At 46.6% G+C, this 18,993-nt stretch overlaps 7 protein-coding genes across 7 annotated transcripts; 2 read left to right on the top strand and 5 right to left on the bottom strand.

Annotated features, from left to right (window-relative positions):
* Positions 1-668: 668 nt before the first annotated feature.
* BU24DRAFT_484765 (uncharacterized protein) lies at positions 669-2,790 on the bottom strand (the record flags this gene model as incomplete). The annotated part of the gene is made up of 3 exons (XM_033533357.1): positions 669-2,092; positions 2,168-2,391; positions 2,446-2,790. 3 exons carry the CDS (start codon positions 2,788-2,790, stop codon positions 787-789), a joined length of 1,875 nt encoding a protein of 624 aa, XP_033381238.1. The 3' UTR covers positions 669-786.
* Positions 2,791-4,003: 1,213 nt separating this feature from the next.
* BU24DRAFT_435230 (HET-domain-containing protein) lies at positions 4,004-6,385 on the top strand (the record flags this gene model as incomplete). Its single annotated transcript, XM_033530077.1, has 2 exons — positions 4,004-5,163; positions 5,221-6,385. The coding sequence occupies 2 exons, from the start codon at positions 4,004-4,006 to the stop codon at positions 6,383-6,385; spliced, it is 2,325 nt and encodes a 774-aa protein (XP_033381237.1).
* Positions 6,386-6,671: 286 nt separating this feature from the next.
* Positions 6,672-9,443, top strand: BU24DRAFT_484764 (uncharacterized protein; the record flags this gene model as incomplete). Its single annotated transcript, XM_033533356.1, has 2 exons — positions 6,672-6,687; positions 7,180-9,443. 2 exons carry the CDS (start codon positions 6,672-6,674, stop codon positions 9,441-9,443), a joined length of 2,280 nt encoding a protein of 759 aa, XP_033381236.1.
* Positions 9,444-9,829: 386 nt separating this feature from the next.
* BU24DRAFT_453211 (uncharacterized protein) lies at positions 9,830-11,456 on the bottom strand (the record flags this gene model as incomplete). Its single annotated transcript, XM_033531245.1, has 3 exons — positions 11,132-11,456; positions 10,111-11,073; positions 9,830-9,961 (listed from the first exon to the last, which is right to left on the bottom strand). Exons 1-3 carry the CDS (start codon positions 11,243-11,245, stop codon positions 9,830-9,832), a joined length of 1,209 nt encoding a protein of 402 aa, XP_033381235.1. The 5' UTR covers positions 11,246-11,456.
* A 1,732-nt stretch (positions 11,457-13,188) lies between these two features.
* BU24DRAFT_453210 (uncharacterized protein) lies at positions 13,189-14,832 on the bottom strand (the record flags this gene model as incomplete). Its single annotated transcript, XM_033531244.1, has 2 exons — positions 14,257-14,832; positions 13,189-14,204 (listed from the first exon to the last, which is right to left on the bottom strand). The coding sequence occupies exons 1-2, from the start codon at positions 14,780-14,782 to the stop codon at positions 13,189-13,191; spliced, it is 1,542 nt and encodes a 513-aa protein (XP_033381234.1). The 5' UTR covers positions 14,783-14,832.
* Positions 14,833-15,042: 210 nt separating this feature from the next.
* On the bottom strand, positions 15,043-17,800 carry BU24DRAFT_425506 (uncharacterized protein). Its single transcript, XM_033528751.1, has 6 exons — positions 17,332-17,800; positions 17,047-17,281; positions 16,668-16,990; positions 16,252-16,622; positions 15,193-16,201; positions 15,043-15,164 (listed from the first exon to the last, which is right to left on the bottom strand). Exons 1-5 carry the CDS (start codon positions 17,616-17,618, stop codon positions 15,264-15,266), a joined length of 2,154 nt encoding a protein of 717 aa, XP_033381233.1. The 5' UTR covers positions 17,619-17,800; the 3' UTR covers positions 15,043-15,164; positions 15,193-15,263.
* A 639-nt stretch (positions 17,801-18,439) lies between these two features.
* On the bottom strand, positions 18,440-18,978 carry BU24DRAFT_352102 (kinase-like protein; the record flags this gene model as incomplete). The annotated part of the gene is made up of 2 exons (XM_033523716.1): positions 18,440-18,845; positions 18,893-18,978. Coding segments are annotated over 2 exons (492 nt in total), but the record flags the coding sequence as incomplete, so codon positions are not given.
* Positions 18,979-18,993: the final 15 nt, after the last annotated feature.

Below are 18,993 nucleotides of genomic sequence, written 5' to 3'. Positions count from 1 at the left end.
TAGCGGTCGACCTCAGTTCGTATAATCTCTTGCATTGTAAAGGTATTTGGCATCATCATTGCTCCTCGGTACACCACACTCATTAATTGGCTTGTCTTCAGAAATAGCTAGGGGACAAAACAAACGCCATGAATCCTCCCGACGCTTGTGGCTCGACCAGCCCATTTTCAGCCACATCAATGCCATCCCGTAGATGTTGGTCCCCTACGTCATGCACCTTATTGTAGTCATATAAGCTAAAGTATTGGTTTACGTTGTAGCGAAACAACGAAGCTGGAAAAGAAGAATCATTTGTAGAAGTTGGAAGTGACCTCGAGAGTTTAAATGAATGAAGGAAAGTGTTATTATACAGATAAAACTGAGATGTTAGGAGAGGGCTCGGTTTCCAAACGCGTCCGAACTTATTAAAAACTGCTTTAAACGCGTAGATGCCTGCAGGTCACGCAAATCCTTCGAAATAAAATAAACAGTATAAGTTACTTGAGAGAAATTACAAGAAATTATTTTCGAGAGCCAAGGAGCCGAAGTAAATAAATTATAGGCACAGCAACGAACTGGAATGCCTCCTAGGCCTACCACCAGCGAATCCGGAACGGGAAAATGAACGGCCGAACGGGCTAACAAATGACCGAAAATCTGGGGTCTCCTCTCGCTTCCCCAGTGTTCCCCAAACCTCCGCCTGCCTCCCAAGTCCCTCCAAGCCTGTCGATCTATTCATCAACTCCAGGAACTCAACCGTCATGCCATAGTAGCCGTTCAGCAGAGTGCAGCAAACATATTATCTGGTTAAATAAGCGCAAATTCCTCGTCCGGCGCATCACTCAATAAAGCTTCTCCGTTCATCATCCCAAAAACATACGCATCGCCAACAAATTCATAGCCAATGTCTCGCGGTCGAAGCACGACAGGTACCCGACCGCCATATAGAACACATATCACATCGCCGACCTGCACTTCACGGGGCATCCACCCAATTAACCCGTTGCTAGTCGAGCAAAATCTTCGGTATGTAAGCATGACGACAAAGCAACTCTCGATCAGCTCCTGCGCTATACCGCCTTTTTTGAAAACCCTTTTGTCCTCCAGATTGGCATGTATGAAATGGCCATAAGCTCTAAAGTATGTCCCGTATAGTGCACTGGCTTTCGACCCCGTACGAGTGTGTCCCCAAATCATTGTCCGCCAGAATTGCTGGAAGCGCTCGTTAGACATACCCCACGATCTAGATTTCCAATATTGGAATGATGGGGAGAGTGCTTTGTCGTCCTCAGAGTGATCCTCAATAGCAATGCTCATACACTCTCGCAGCCACTCCCGCTGACGTTCAACTATTTCCATATTCAATTCTCCATTTGGAAGTCTGGATAGCTGCCCTGGATATTGAGTGCGCGCGACCCTTTTTACAGAATCGATCCGTTTTCCCTTCAGCATAAGAATTTTCCCGTCTGATGATATGCGCGCCTCCGGTCCAAGCCACTTAGCTTTCATGGCGTCGAAAGTGAACATGTAGTCGGGTAGAAAGTATTTATGATTGGCATTGGAGAAATCAGGTACCCAGGAGGGCAATCCGTAATCTGTCTTCGATTTATCGGAGATGATTGATAAGGTCGACAAGCTGCCGTTTTTCATGATATCCCAGACTACAAATCTTCTGTACACCTCACCCACTTCAAGGCTATAGTCTACAGTAAGACCTCTTTTGACTGGGCTCTTTTCGGTAGTAACGTTGATGATGGCATAAAGTCGGTCCTTCGGATCGGAACATTCGAAAGCGCGTGTTTCGTGCACCATGTCTATCAGTGTCGAAGTGTATTTGCGATTGCGTCCAAACACCCAGTATCCGCTTCTCAAGTTCTCACGAACCTTATTGATCATGTAAATACCACTAGTGGTCGCAAAAATCTTCTCGTTCTTGACTTCAATCACGTCAAATTTGTTTCCACCATGGGTGGTGATACCGCGCAGTCCCCGCACTGTACTGAGAAGCTTCTGAAAATTGATCGTCTCAGCCCCGCACACCACTACTGCGTACTTGGATAGAATAACCTCCTGAACAATCCACGTACGTTGAAACCATGGTCGTTCAAGTAGTCTGTTCACAGCATTTTAGTCTGCCGATTCTGGAAGATGTGGTTCAGCGATCTGCTTGGGAACGAAGGGTTGCAACATGGGTATGACTTCGAATAGCATAGCTATTGGTAAATAAAGAAGCACCCTGGGATAACATTTCTCAAGTGTGGAAAACGCTCCCTTAATATCTTCCGATGCTTCGCCGATCCAGATCACGGTGCGTCGCGCGCCAGCATAGATTTGGCCCATCATCTTGACTTGCGCACTTTTCTCTTCAAGATCATTCTGATTAATGCATATGCAATCGGCCCAGAGCACCCGCTGGCGATCCGTGAATCGCAAATCACGGAGGGCTGAATGGAGATTGGCAGTTACGGAAATGGCCTGTCCGTCGCATACGACAGATGCTCTGTTATTGGGATCGCCCCAGTTGTATGACAGAGCCTCGTATCGAGTGCGCCAGGATAAAGGTACGTGAATGAGCTTGCAGGATATCTGGTCCAGAGTTTCCCCAGGTTCGAGAATAATAAGACGAATTTCATTTGGTTTGGTGAGCGCACGGTAGATAGACTGGGAAGCAGCTTGGTCTGGCTTTTTCTTTAACACGGGTAGTGGAATAATCCGAAATATGGTGTTTCTAGTGATAGCATCTAGGATGCCGTGTTCCTCTAGCGGATCATAGATGAGACCCCGAAAAGGGTTAGGCAAAAAGAATGCCATATATAAAAGACTGATCAGCTTCCAATTTCTGATCAGAGCTCTTATACGCCTGAATTTTGGTGGTTTGGTTGGAGGCTGGGACGTCGCGAAGCGCTTCGTTCCAAACCGGAACAACGGCGATTTGTGAGGCAGCAAAATAGGTCTCAACCTTGCGTGAAACATTTTGTTTGGTGAGCGTACTAGCTGGTTCTTCCTGATAGAAATATAGGATAGATAGTGACTAGGAATACAATGGAAATGCTATGCATATCTGCAGACAGCAGACACGTCGGACTAGCCACATTGAACTTCCTACTTCTTCCATAACGGGATTGGTTGTTCAGGAGTGTAGTGTAGTCAGATAACAGCCTGAAAGACTTGAGAATGCACTCCCGAATGTACGGTAATAAGCATAGAACACTAGGCGGGGTTCAGCCTGTCGTGCCCACCCTCTTTACGTGAACCCGTTCGGCGACATTGGGCACCACCTGCAGCCTCTTGACTAAATGTGTGGCGAGCTGAATACTCGCTAAATGTGACGCGAGAGGTGCCAGCATGAGAACATCTGCACTCTACATGTATAGGATCGAGATCATAGACTTACGAAAATGTTACGCTGTTCAATAATGCCTCAAAGACTACATCTAGATCCAAAGCACGGGATATTGTGAATTAGTCTTAGAATTCATGAACCTCATCTAGCTCTGGATTGCTTATTGAGTCTCCTGTAGGCGGATTTGCAATACCATCTTCTACCTGCTCGTAGTATTTTCCAGTTCTCAAATGAGCAGGGTATTGGTTTCTAAGCTGGTTTCAAGTAAAGCTAAATGCAGAAAACGCGCCTTTGCTTTCTGCAGGGTTCCCGCTTGAAAAATGGGGTGCACAAACAATGGTTGGTACGTTTGTCTACTGCTTGGGGAATCAACTTCCGACCCTGCACTCCATCCCATATGTTGGCTGACCAGCAGTCGCCGACGACTTGATTGTCGCTTCATTAAAGTGAGCGACCAGTGGCTGGCCACAGTCGCCAATGGACGCTCCATAAGCGGTGGTCAAGTGTGGTCGACCTCGACTTTGCGCTGAAAGTCCAAAAATGGTACATAATGAGGTATACGACAGGCAATTTCATCCAACTTAGAAATCAGCATTTCCAGCCCCCAAATTGCCTTGTATCTCTACTTATTGATTTGTTATAGGAACACTACAACTTCATATAACAGGTATAATTGTGAAAATGGCGTCCGATTCAGACAGCTGGACGACCGACGAATCCGGTGATCCCGATGCACTTCTGCTACTCCCCGTTCCGGAGACCATCCCACGTCAAGGAGATAAACTATGTGACATTTGCACAGCGCTGAACCTGGACGCGAACCGTTTTGTCGTTCTGCCAGGAGATCCAGAGGAGAACGATTGGAACAGAGCCGATGAACTGAACATTCACCTTGGAAAAGTCGAAGAAATCCAGGGAAAGACCAATTGTCCTCTATGCCGCCTTGTTCTCGTGGCAATAAGTGGTAAAGATATCCCGACACATGAGAATGGAGAGCCTCTTACAGTTTCAATGAGCTGGAACACTAATGGTCCGACGCCTGACCCTACACAGCCATGGAATCGTCGTCCCGAAGTTCGGGTCCTTCGCCCATATCTGCGTACGCAAAGCGGAGGATATCCAGAAATGAGGTTCAATCTCTTCCCTGAGATCACGCTTCTGGCTAACGACTCGCCTACGGACTCTACGACCTACTTCATCCGCCCGTACGACCAAGAGAAGATCGATTTTGCTGTAGCACGGAGATGGCTAGCTCTCTGCAACCAGAATCATGGCAAAACGTGCCGCACAAACCGCATCTTGAAGGAGCTAAAGAGATCTCATCCAACTGAAGAAGTGCCCGACTTCCGATGTATTGACGTGGAAAACAAATGCGTGGCCAGGGTACCACCCAGAAAACGCTACGCTGCCCTAAGCTACGTATGGGGTGCAGCAATTCACTTCTCGGCTCTCACATCCAACATTGCAGCGCTTGAAAAGGGGGGTTCACTAGAGGATCCCGAATTCAAGGACAAGATACCACTGACAATCAGGGACGCAATCACTGTGGCGAAAGAAGTTGGCATTGAATACCTATGGGTTGACAACCTGTGCATTATACAAAATGATGATAAACTGAAGACCGCGACAATTAAGGCAATGGATCTTGTCTACAGCGCGGCAGACTTGGTTATTGTCACAGCCGGCAGCGATAATGCGCATGCAGGCATCGCTGGCCTTCATCCCGGCACTCGCGAGTATCGACAGCCAATAGAAGAGATTGCTCCAGGCTTCAGACTTGCATTCAGAACTCGATGGGCTGACTCGGTTGAGGGAAGATCTTATAATAAACGAGGATGGACGTAGGGCTACACTATCATCTTACCCATGATGACCTTGCAAAGCTGATCACCAACTAGCTATCAAGAAACACATTTCGCCAACAGATCTCTGATCTTCATCGATGGAAAAGTAGTCTTTCGCTGCCAGGGTGTCGACGCGTGGGAAGAACATCTCATCGAAGCTCCTGACGAAATCAAGGGCCAGCAAACGCGACGCTACGGCGGCTTTGAAGGTGGCGATATCGGAGAATTTGAAGGCCTCATTCAGAATTACTCCGAGCGAATTCTGTCCTTTGACAAAGACGTTTATAACGCCTTCGCGGGGGTATCACGACAACTCACAGTGCAGCTTGACACCGAACTTTGCCATGGTCTCCCGACTAGATACTTCGACTGGTTCCTACTCTGGAGACCCCTCTCACTTCAGTCGCGACGATTGTCAAAGGATGAACCGACGATACTTGCCCCAAGCTGGTCTTGGTCTGGCTGGGTAGGCACGTCGTGGCCTCACATGTGGGACTGGTATAATAGGAGCATTGGAGATATAAAGAAAGCGATACGGAAGCGGACCTGGATTATCTGGTACCAACGTGACGGGCATGACTCGACAAGCTGCAGACGTCTTATACGACACAAAAGTGACACCCACTCTGGCACAAAGGCAAATAGGAACTTCTATGGCTCCCGGGTTCGCGAACGTTTCAACCTGGACTGTTCAAAAGTTGAGCCAAGTAAGATACTTCTTGAATCGCTGAATCCGCCTAAGTACGTCGAGGACATTCTCAGCAATTTCAGTGGGTCAGGATATCTACAGTTCTGGACGGTTTCTGTTACCCTTCGGCTTGATGCGGCGCATAGTATCGACGAGGAGAGAGGCCCAGTGGACAAACGTCACCGCCTGGGAATCCTCGGTCGTAGTGGACGCGAACTTGGAATCATTCGAGTGCAGCCAGATTGGTTGCAGAATAATGTTCTCCCACAGGAGAGAGAGTTCATCCTCATTTGTGAGGGGAGAGATACGAGAGCTGAGAACGGACGGAAGGACCATGAAAATGGATGGAGGTACATGGCTATGCTGCTTGAATGGGTAGGCAACGGAAATCTCAGAACTGCACTGGGGTCGATCAACAGCTCTGACGGGCCGATGTATGCTGAGAGGGTTGCGATTGGTTCTATCGGAAAGCACGACGTGGAGGAGGCGCTTGGGGACGGCCTGGTTTGGAAGGAAATCATACTCGGCTGATACAATTTTGTTTTGAACTGTCTCCACGGCCTGATCTATCTTCGTACGGAGTAGGGGTTCTTGAGTTTTAAGGCTTCTTTCATATTTTGCAGAAGGAACTCCGTAGAGTTCAAGATAATTAAGGAAAAGGAAATCTTTGTTGCTTTTGTTTCACCCCACCTTGGTGTAGAAGTGAAGCGAACAACATCGGAATACGACCCATCAGGGCGGTAACTGGGCAGCAGTACAGGACAGGGTGAAGTGCGTCAGCTGCCAAGTGTGCGCTTTTGCCTGGCCTGCATGTTGCATGACACTGCCTGCATGTGGGCGCGCACCATCACTGTTGTGTCCTTGCCCATGTCACAACCGACGAAAGCTGCTTCAGTAGTGTTACCCCAGAAACTGCGCTGAGTCCACAACAATTGTCAATAGCCTTCCAAGCTGAGATTCTTGCCAACCTGCACGGAGTATCTTTGCTTGTCATAGAACGAAACATTTACTCCGTACAGTCCTTACGTTTTGACCCTACCAAGGCTATGTCGATATGCCTCCGTCACGACATGTTCTTGTAGCTGGCCAGGCTGCACAGGACTTTTACACTTTCCACCAGTCCACGCAGCCCACCTCCGAATCACAACCACCTCAAAATAGGTGGTTCAGGGGAGGAGCCAGCCTTATTGCTCACCTATTGCACGATCTACCTAGGTCTGACCCCACAGTTGATATCCACGTCTCAGAATTTCCGAGCTCGCAACATAATCCTTCCTCGTGGATAGAGCTAAACCAGGTATCGAATAATTCTTCGTTTATTGCAGCGCGGACCCGGAAGCTCAATCTTGACAACCAATTGCACCTGCCGAAGTCACTCCCGCCACCAGCATCTGAACAGAACCGGACAGTGTATATTTTCCAGGATGGAGAAACCCATTTCGCAGGGGAGGGGGAAAAATCCGTTTCACACTTGCTCGAGCAATACTGGCCTAGTTATGTTATCTATCATATGTCACGTCCCCTCTGCGAAGGAGAAGTATGGGAGAAGATTAGGCCAAAGAAACCTTTCAACCCCAAAGAGTGCCTGGATCCAGACCGACTCATTGTCATTGTGCACGCCGATGATCTTCGAGCAGAGGGCATTGAATTATTCTACAGTTCCTCTTGGGAAAAAACCTGCGAAGACTTTGTAAGGAATTTAGGGGCAATAGGGCGAATGGTGACCCTAGCGACATGCCCAAATCTGATTGTCGTATTCGGGTGCGATGGGATCATCTACCATCGCGGTCTGGATGTTTTGAAACCAATCTTAATTTTTGATCCAAGCAGGACCGAAGGCGAGTTCTATCAACAGAACCTACAGTACGTCCCAGGAGTCATGGAGGCTTTTGTCGCAGGCTTTGCAAAATCCCTAGTACAGTCAGACATAGCTGATTATGAGGATTGTATCGCCAAAGGATTTCAGACAGCTAGAAACCTTGCACGCAATGGGATTTCAGTGAATGAAGCAAATTCGTCGATATACGATGCTTCCAAAATCATGGAACTCCCTAGTAACGGCGAAGATCCTCTGATAAGACTTGAGATTCCATCGGACGACATAGGCAAGGGTGATGAGAGTTGGTCCCTGCTCGATTCCATCATCGCGGATTCGGGTGAAATAGCACGTAGGATTGTCTTGGATGGGATTTCCAGCGTCAATGTACCCTCGAAGCGCTTCAACCGCCTTGTCCTCTTTGATAGAAAGGAGATTCACCTCTTTCAGATTTTGAAAACATGCTTTGAAGAGTACCTTGCAGTACCTCAAACCAAACCGCTGAGTATGGCTCTCTTTGGGCCTCGAGGATCTGGGAAGGCACACGCGGCACTTCAACTGGTAGAAACAGCAGCCAGAGGTAGAAAGATCAGACAGCTCATATTCGATCTCTCCGAATTCAATAAACTGGGAGATCTAGTGGAAGCATTCCATCAAATCCGCGATTGCACCCTTGAGGGTTGCATTCCTTTTGCCTTCTTCAAAAACTTCGACGTTCATTTCGATGGGTCACCGTTCGGTTGGCTACCGCACCTCCTTCCTGCAATGGCGAGAGGCAGATTCTATGATAGATCAATTAGCAGACCCATCGGCACAGCTCTCCTGTTCTTTAGCACTTCGATTTCAAGAAGCTTCACGAGCTTCCAATATCATGGCGACCCTAACATACACGAGGGAACAGCACGTAACGTGCGAGAATTTATCGGATACCTACAAGGATTCGTTGACATGGCTGGATTTAATCGTACTGGGCTCGGCGACAAATTGTATCCATTCCGGCGAGCCGTTGTCCTACGAACCCTACTTGAGGAACGCCAACCCAAGCTTAAAACAGGATGCAGAATCAATGTCGACGAAGACGTTCTGAGTGGTCTTCTTTTGGTGCCGGAATATACCCAAGGGATTCGATCACTCACATCTATCCTGTCCATGAGCCGTTTGAATGATGCAAAGAATTTCCCAAGCTCAGCATTACCCTCCGAAACCCAGCTTCGGCTACATGTCGATTACGCAGAGTTCAGGAAGGCTATGAGCGGAAGACTTCTCCCTCTTGAGGTCCGAGAATTATTAGCCGAGCGATTGAATGAGACCTATGCCAAACACATACGCGAAAGAGAGCGCGGCAAGCTGCCGATCAATGTTACGAAGACCGACAAGGAAATAGACATGGCAAACTACCTAGAACCGTGGGACAAATTAAGCGAAGCCTTCAAAGACTCCAACAGAGATCATGCAGATGCCATAAAAACTACAATACGCATAATCTCGTGTTTTTTGGCCGAAAAGAAAGAAGGTAGAAATCCGGTAACGAACTTCACGGACTCCGAGATTGAAGCTATGGCTATGCATGAGAAGGACCGATGGAATTCTGAGCGGCTCCAAAGGCAATGGAAAACCGGACGTAGGAGTGGAAAAGATAAGACGACCCCATACCTGGTTCCATGGAAGGATTTGGACGAAGAAACAAAAGAGATCGATCGTGCCATGGTCAGATCGTATCTATCAATACTTCCGCAGAACTATGCTATCTATCGGATGGAGTCAAAGGTCTAGATACAATTTACTAGGAGCTTGGCGCAAGTAATTGTTCTGTCTCTATATCCAAAGCTCGTACAGGAATGTCTTGTGAAAGTATGATGCACAGAGTCACCCTAATTCTTGATCTATCTCTAATTCTCGCTCCCGTGCGTCTTGGTACCTTTTATCCATCCATCTGTACCATATGACCCAGGAAATCACGATAATCACAGTCAGAGGAACTGTGACAGCCCAATACAACCAGAACCATTTGGATACGATGCGACTATTGTCGTCGTTATCCTGTAAGCCTCCACTTGGACTCCCGCTTCCATCAGAGTTGTCATTATTGTCTTCTGGCATCCATTGGAACATTGACATGCTGAAGATTGCCTACTTATTCATTAGCGATAATCTTTAGGTTATTCGAAGGAGGGGAATCGTACTGCCACGAATGTACCTGGCAAAAATACCAGTGTCACTACCGCAACCGTTTTCATTGAGGCCGAATCCCGACGTGCTTCCTCAGCGGCTAGATAGGAGTTGTTCGCTATCTGTACATAGATTAATGATAATCTCATAATACACGATAAGAAGGCCTTTCCGTACCATGATATTTGTTTGTCCGTCCAGCTATTGCTCGAATTAATTCATTGTAATTTCGTTTAAAGATATACTACCACAGGATTGAGTTCATTCTCACCATAGTCTGTTGCGCTTCAATCCGCGGTGCTGCGGTTGTGACTTCATGCTTCAGTGTCCCCAAGATGAAAGAATGCGCCTGCACTGCCTCGACCAATGATTCAGAATACTCAATGGAACGTTCACCAGATTCATTTGTAGCTTTCGTCCTCAATGTCTCAAAGGTCTGTTCCAGGTTGGCAGCAAGTTCCTTTGCAAAGAGGTAGCGCTGATGTAAAGATCCTTGCGTTCGTCTGAGGTTGAATAAATGCGCTTTGACCTTTCTCAGTTCCTTCATTTTGTAGATTTTGGGGTTCAGCAAATCCTTGTCTACTTCCAATATCTCTTTTCTCATTTTTGCAACTCCGGTTGCAATCTCGTTGACCTGGAAGCGCATCAGGGTGACCGGTAGTATCATCAGATCTGGGCTTAGGTATGGTGAATAATCGCTTGGATAAACTTCATGATCCAGCAAGTCCGACAACACTTTCATGTCGAGCTTGTGTTCCGGGCTAGAAGGTCCGAGGAAGATGAGCGCTGTCCAGTCCGGTGCGCTCTCATATCCATAACCATGGTGCGATGTCAGAGAGAGCGAGAAGAACGGTAACAAATCATCGTGGGGGGTTTGAGCCATGAAACTCAGACTGTTGTTGGATTCTCTAACTGCCGATCCAACTGTGTGATTAGCAATGAATGTTTCGAAAACATTGCTTATCCAGTGAGCGGCTTTTGCAGCTTTGAGGAGTACTTTCTGCTCGTCCAGCTGCTTCATATCGGAAAACTGGACAACGAGTATACGAAAGCGATTTTGTGCATAGTTTCTCATGTCATTCCTAACCGGCGTGGTCCGAATGTACCGCTCAGCCTTCGATTCGCAGCCCAAGTCCTTCCATGGGGGATTCGAGCCGCATTTTGACTCATCATCAATGCGCCACTGTCCATCTATGAAGCTTTTCAACGGACTAAGAATCTTCCCGCGTGCCTCCTGAAAGCTGGTTCAGAATCCGATCGAGAGTCAGGAAGTTGGAGAAAACCAGGCTTACGTGAATTTGCTTAACACTTGTTTCAAAGGAGTGATAAGTAATGCTCCTAGCCTCACGCTTTTCCTTCGACTTTTCGGTCAAAGTGACCACAGAACTTTTAGAAGCATTCGACATTGTTACTTGTAAGTTTTCAACAATATGAGCCCACGGATAAGAATGGCATTACTTGATAAGAAACAATCGGGGTATCTCAAGGAGATAATCGACGATAGAATGCATATCATCAGGCTAGTCCAAAAGGAAAGAATACAAGGCTACACGACAGCAGGCACAAGTGTCGAATCTGTCTACAGCCTGAGTTTCGTTGTGTTGATTCGGAGAAGGGCAATCGTATCTGCGAATAATGTCAGGTAGGGTGTCGTAGCCGCCCAAGCGTACTGATTAGGAGGAGGCTTGCAGGGTTAAGCGGACTCTGTGCCCCACAGAAAGGGTCGGTCCGCCTGCTATTGGCGCCGAATTCAATTCAGCTGATGTACATATGTACCCCGGCATTAATGTCACAAAATCCCGCATTACTGAAGCAGCAACCGATAATGGATTGGTTCAGTCACAGAAGGAGGTGATGCGAACCGCTTGTGCTCAGTTTGTTGACGTGTGCTTTGGCGTATGTCGCAAATTAGGAGAATGCTGGTAGCAGGAATATTTCCCAGAGAGTAGGATAACTACAGCCACTCTCTTGTCACGTCGATTTCGTCGCCAGTAATTTATGGAACTACAACATCATTTAGATACCGTTTGAGGTTTGGAAAAAACCAAGCCAGTCATAACACATACAGTGTCTTCGAGCTGAGGATTCTTTTCTCGCTGATTTTCGCCATCCATTCTCTCGTTGCAACGACTAGACAAGGCTTAAGCCCATAAAAGTCCAATTTGAAGGAATATTTCAGCCGCACGTATCCTCAAGTATCGGAGTCATTGGTCCTGGCACTGCTTTTCGAATATTAAGGCGTCAAGTAATTAGTAAATACAATCTTCCCACAGTGTACTCCCAAGAATTCAAGGATTTTTTATCATAACTAGCTGGTAGTTCAGGCAAAGCATACCACTAATCTTATTACTACAGTAATACAGCAAAATAAGGTGAACGGTAGCTATTGCTATTAGATTATTCTCTAAGAAGGGAGACTCAAGAAGTCTACTGAAATCATAAATGTTGATAGAATAGATCCCTTCCCTATATGAAAATGCTGAAACTGAAGAATACAATTTCAGGGTTCTCATTGTGCCTTGTCAGCAACATCAAGCCCACGTTTGCTAGTACCTAGGCCTCAAAGACGACCTTCGCAATTCTATTCCAGCAAGTATGGCAGCCATCTTGTCAAGAAGCTGAGTAGTATATAATTACGCCAGAATGATCTGCAATTTCGAACAATCGCCTGAATTGAGATTCAAGCCCCCGAGTACTTTGATATGGACTTGCTTTCCTTCCTATTCTTAGAAAAGCTGGACAAAGTCAACACATGTTTGGACTTGACCGAAGTGCACTCTTTGTAGTCCTTGCAAGATTCCACTAACATAACCGCAACGGAGATCGAATTGCCTGCGTTGCTGAATTTTCAGTGACGTATTCTCCAACCATATCCGGTGCCTGAATATTGAATGCCTCCAGTTGTTGAGCAAGGCTCCCTGTTAGGGATATCGTCACTCGGCCAAGATTGGACTATTCAAATTGGATTCGTCAAACTATGAAATTTATTAAACTTACCAAGAGATGCTTCGTACATGTATTGCTGATGGAACTTTTCAAGATGTTAGCTCGCATAGAAACCCTAACGCTGCCCCAAATGTTGGTTCTAATTTCGACCCCGATAGCAGTTTCTCTCAATTTACAGAACGTAGCATCCGAAGGTCTACCTAGATAGCTCTCTTGAGTTCGGATTATCCGAAAAGGCAAGTGGTGCCGTCATAACCCAATAGATAGATCGATTGGCTCCGTTGAAGCTCGGTTACTCTAATGCAATCACTATAAAACTAGACATTCATACTACTGTTGCAGCGGATGTTTGAGAATCAAGTCAGTCATTGCACCATGGTAGAACTGATTGAAGATTACAGGCCTAACCTCTTTTTACTCGCATTAAGACAACAAGTACCCCAAAGAGAGTAATGAAACCAGTAATTCCGTAGCCTAGTACCTTGAGGCCTATTCCAATGTCATTTAGCATACCGACCAAGAATGACGCAACGATGAGCGACCAAGGAATACACAGTAGGAGAACAGTGAAAATTGGGGTTCGCTTTGTCCAAAGCCAGGTCAACTTCGTCGGAAGGAAATTGGATTTTTTAGAGTCCTCCAACCAACCGCGAAACTCCCCGTAGCCCCAACGAAGAAGAAGAAGAACGCCGAGTAGAATGAAAGTTAATGTGCCAAGGAGGAAAATGACGCCAAAAAAGTCATAAATAAGGTAATGCAGGTCGGTGAACCGTGTCTGCATACTGAGTATCGAAGAAGCAAGAGATAGCGGGAGGAAGATTACGGCTAAAAGAGTCAGGAGCTGTCCTCGCCCAGATTCGTGTAAGCTTCTGCCAATTTCGAAAAATTGGATACGGCTGTTCAAACGAGACGATAAAGAAGAGGTCTGATTTTCTAAAGCTGTACAGAGAGCTTGAAGCTCGAGGAAAAATTCTTGGAACTGAGTAACACTGTGAAGGTCGTCCATGAGTTGCAGAGACTTCTGAAAAAAACCGACAGCGTCGAGAAAAAGGGCCACGTTTTGCTGAACTTGTTCCCAGAAATACGAATCCTGTGAAAGGACTTGTAAGAGAGCAGATGCAACTATAGTCTGATCCGGGTCATTGAGATTGCGCATAGATATGCGAAACAATGTCTCTGTTGCTGATAAGAAATAGGAATGACCGATTAAGACGGCATGACAAACACGTAGTATCATTATTCGCTGTTGCTTCAACCGGGTAACACCAACTTTCAGGTTTGCGGGTAAAGAGACTTCCAAACTCCTGATATTGGCCGATAACCGGGCCAGTTCACGCTTAACGAGACTGCCTGCTGATTCAGAGTTGCTGCGTGATTCCTTTATATAGCTTGCAGCTTCAGCCTCGCAGAATATGAAGCCTACCCTGTTAATTAGAAGGAGCACGATGAACTTATGATAGTGAGAACATACAGAGCATGCGGTTCTCGCGCCATATGCATCTCAGTCGTATGTGGCATCGAACCAAGGTTTGGAAAAGACCTTGGGATTCATTTCCAGTGCCAAAGACACATATGCCGTCTTGCCACCAGGGCATCTCGTTGCCTTCTAAACGTCGGCTAAGCGACGGAATAGTAGAGTGTGGATGATGATGCAAAAATCCCGACAATGGTGTAGAAGTTATCTTCTGGACATGCGCTTCAAAGTCTTTGTCATGCTCGACATCATGCAAAATATAGACACGAACAGTGTCCTTCTCTTGAGGGGGTAGATCATGGAGATCTTGCAGACCAGTACTCGTGTCTTCTCCGGTTTTCACGAGGACATTGGGACGGTAGTCGGAACCAGCATTTAGGTCAAAGACCTCCAGGTATTTCCCTTTGATAGGTCTCCAATCGTCGAGATGGTGGCGGCCTGAGTATAGATGTTCGATCGAGTATTGGACAAGTTGTGAATTCAGAAGGCTTTGGATCCCGATAATACCAGAGACGAAATCCATGATGTAACGGAAGCGCACAGTTTTATTGACAAAAGACGTAGCGATTTATGTAGGGACTCCAGGACCGGGACTGCAAAGTCGCAGAGGATTTACCTTATATCGAGGATGCGGCAAGGCTGAAACATCCCCTGCAGCTACGCGCCGCCGGATAGTGTAGTGCATGTGGCTGAGCAGGAACCGAGAGCTTGACACTCGTGCACAGTACTACGTTTTGCCTATTGGCCTAAAATGTTTGATCAGTAATGCTCTGTCTATAAATACTGCTGAAATAAACGTCCTGCTGAAATAAACATCCTGCTAAAATAAACATTCTGCTAAAATAAACATCCTGCTAAAATAAATATCCTGCTGAAATAAACGTCCTGCTAAAATAAACATTCTGCTAAAATAAACATCCTCTAAAATAAATGCATCCTGAGCCAACACAGGTTTTGATTACATGTTGCTATACACTTTTCTTTGGAATACATAGGCTATCTATTCATGTGACAGTTCCATGTATTTCAAGGGCATGTCGCCGGAGATGCTCTTTATGTTCCAGCTTCACATCGCATATGCTACACCATTGCGGCTCAAAGTCTGGCATCCTGGCCAAATGGCACTGCTTAAAGTGCCTACTGAGCTCTGTCGAAGAAGCGAAGGAATGAAGACGTTTTTCATTGGGTGCGTCCTCGTTCCCAAGGCACCGAAAACAGATTTTCGGCCTGGTTTCCTTAAAAATAGAGACCTTTGCTGCTTCGAAGGCTGCGTCGAATGAGTCGATAGCTGTTGGTAAGACTTGTCGCTCGGCCGATCTCGTTTGCTGTTGGGAACTTCGAGTGACACCTTCCTCGATTAAGCAGTAGGCAGCGACAGCATTGATGGCTTTACTTCGCCGACGATATTCTTCCTCCAGCGTCGTCCCAGGGAGGGACAATAGGGACTCAATCAATGCGTTATGAAGTGGGGTTCTCTCGGGGCAAAGGTTAAGCTTCGTCTTGACTTGATCACCAAACTTCGAACCTGACAGCTGTTGCTGAATGTCTCGCACTGCCTGCTCTCGATCCCAATTTTCCCTAATGCAATTACGCAGCTCGCGCCTTAATTGCTGCCTCCTATTGCGAACTCTTTTGCCTATTTCTTTGTACTTTTCTTGTCGAGAAGGTATGCGACTATACTTCTCTTGTCGTCGGAGAAGTTCCTGTATTTGAAGGTCGTCATTCACTGTTGCGGACTGTTCGGGTGTTAGGCGCCGTGGCCGATCCGGATCAATCCATCGACTCATCCTACATGCCGCCCGCATGATCTCAGTCTGAGGCTCCGTGCCGCGAACAATGGCTTGTGTGTCGGTTGTCACGCGACGGGAAAGGTAGTGATTCAGGAAAACAGCAGTGTTCGCATGCTGCATCATTAAATTACGCAAGTCAGCACTTGTATTTCCTGTGTCTTATTAGTCTGTTTAGCATCTTGAAGGCCTGCATTGTGCATACCGTCCTGATCAAATGCATTTCCTGCACCATACCGAAGGCAATATGGCCTTGCTACCTGCTTGAACCCAGCAATTTCGCCCACATCCTTCAGATGAACACGCAGGGTGGCGCCCGGTAGCCGATCTTTGGATATCACACACCCGCTCTCCGTTGAAGTGCACTTACGAAAGACGTAGACATCCCTCATCTCCGGCTTGATCGGTAATACTAGTGAATTGCAACCAGGCCGGATGTCAAGCCAATAGATGTTCTCCGGAGTAAGTTCTGGGATCTGAAAAACTTTATCGGCAAACATTAACCCTAGAAGGAAAACGTGAGGGCTTAGAATAAGAGATGGATCAAAGATGATTTCTGGGACTGGAAATTCAAGTCTAATCTGTTAGCAAGAGTCATTTATTAGCTACGTTGAGACGTACGGAGCTTTAGGACCAAGAAATGTCTTATTAAATTCGAAGAGGTACTCAATCAAAATTTGGTGAGGCCCGCCTTTGATATCTCGCAGAAGCGTAACCCTTAGGTGCCGATATTGTAACTTTAGGATTGCATCCGGCCGGTTGCCAGTAATGAACCCACTCGGGATATAGAAGGCTGTCTGTATACGATAGCGGCCCACTTTAAACATCTTCTTTGTGGTTACAATGGTTGTTTGCGACACTTCTCGTACGTCGAAGATATCCATTGCAGCCTTTTCTCGCGGTGTTTGATCTAATTTCGAGTCCCGTGCAAGGTCTGACAGAACCTGGCCAAGAAATGTAAGCTAAGCATAGGAATCGATCGATTACGGAAATCACGTACCATTCGGGTCTGTCCAACTAACTCGCTGTCCATATCTTTTCCTGTTATCCTCCGATGCACTTGCAAAAATTGTTTCCTATAGGTTTTGAGAGATGATGCATTCTTAATACCACGAAGTTTGCGTCCGCCTTTGCCTTTCCTTTGATCTAGCTTCCACTGAAAGAAACTAGCCACATCGCCGACAGTTAGAGACTTCATTAGATGTATCGAATCCTCTGCAACGTGTTCACAATATCTGTTTTGGTGTCAGTTTCAACGTAAGGAGATGATCGAGTTGAAACGTACTTTTCCCATTGCTCGGTCAACCTATCAAGGTGCATAATGGTGCCAGAGGCATACGCTGGAACGACGTCTGTGTTGTTGACCTTCTTTGCATGGGCACGATAGTATTCTGGCGGCCGACCATGCCCGTCATCTTCGTCTGATGAGTCCGGCAGTGACAAGTTATCACTGTCTTGGTCTGTACTGGTACCGTCTGTTTGATAGTCGACATCTTCAAAAGCATCACTCGACGTCCCAGACCACGATGAGCGGCTGCTCTGGCTGCTGCTGCTACAACAGCTACGACCCATGGTGACTGAATGGAAGTAGAGGACGACCGGCAGGGAGGTGGGTGGATGGAAGAGGTAAGCAGAGAATCTGGATTGTAACTCTGTTAAGTATACAAGAAGACAAGAAGAGCTGAGTTGTATTGAGTAGATAGGGGATAGAAGCTGCTTTAAGTATAAGATCTAGTAGGGCACGGAGTTAGAATGATGGTTACATTGCATGCAAGCTACTAAATTGTTGTTGTTGCAACTAACCTTAGTTAAGTATTCCGGTCTAGCCTGTACACTACAGGAGGCTGTAGATTTAGGGAGTTTTAGGGGCAGATTAGCAGCAGAATTCGGCACTATAACATGCTAGAAACAGCAGCTAACCTGCTGCTTCTTTGCTATTAAAAGGATGTTTATTTCAGCAGGACGAGAGGTGGGGTAGTCACGTGGCTGTCCATCCCCAGAGAAATGTGGAAAGCAGAAACCCATGAGATCTACCGTATGTTGTGGTCCTTCCGCCGATCTTTCCACTGCTAACGAAGGCTTCGAAGTCCAAATCTTGTAACTTGGCCGAGGATTGACAGGCGAGAATTTTTGTAATGAATGATATCGGCACAGAGGAACATAAGTGGCGGTAGTATCAAATTTGTAGGCAGACTACAATACATGAGAGCGCCATGAATTTGAAGCTACGTCTAGTGCTTGCAAGATATCTTCCGCGTTTGCATACTTCCTGGTCCAGCATCCAAGGATGATGCTGCCCGTTGACATCAGGATAAATTCGACGCCTGAATTGCCCCTCGGCCCATTCATCATAGCTCAGCATTTCCTCGTTTGACACGAGCGGGCCAAGACGTCTATACGACCAATGCCCCGTACAGTATAGACCCAAGGCTAAAGATATCCGTCGCGACAGATGCCACCCACTGAGCATTTGGATCGAAGAAACCGGGATCAGGTAATTGTTTTCCGTCTAATCTTAATTCCTTGCAGACAGATCCACCGAAGTCGCAAAGCCATAAATCCAACGAGGTCGGCGTTGTCGCATGAACGAGATAGTTATCTGGCCGTAGGTCAGAGTGCCATACACCCTGACTATGGATATAAGCTACCGCCTCCACAGCTTGTCGACACCATTGCTGCTTTGTACACATATCGATAGCCTCGTAATTCAGCTCGAGATACTGTTGGAGATTGCCATGACTGGGCCAGGAAAGGATCAAGCCGCGCAGACGCTGTGGCTCATCTTGCCAACCATGGTATCTAGAGTCAGCTGATACTCTATTAGATTGGAAATGGGAGGATGGTACTTCACGATCCTAGGATGATTGCCCAATCTCTTCAAGATAAGCTGCTCAACAGTGAAACAGTTTTGGATTTTGTTTGTCAATTTTTCGTATGAAGAAGAACC

This window comes from Aaosphaeria arxii (assembly GCF_010015735.1).
Source record: "Aaosphaeria arxii CBS 175.79 unplaced genomic scaffold BU24scaffold_7, whole genome shotgun sequence".
NCBI lineage: Eukaryota > Fungi > Ascomycota > Dothideomycetes > Pleosporales > Aaosphaeria > Aaosphaeria arxii.
This window is presented reverse-complemented; position numbering and strand designations above follow the sequence as displayed.

Coding starts and splice junctions, on each gene's coding strand:
- BU24DRAFT_425506 (XM_033528751.1), bottom strand. CDS start 17,618: ATGGGTCGTAGCTGTTGTAGCAGCAGCAGCCAGAGCAGCCGCTCATCG. Junction 16,991..17,046: donor TAGTTGGACAGACCCGAATG/GTACGTGATTTC, acceptor TTTCTTGGCCAG/GTTCTGTCAGACCTTGCACG. Junction 16,202..16,251: donor AAATGCATTTGATCAGGACG/GTATGCACAATG, acceptor AATAAGACACAG/GAAATACAAGTGCTGACTTG.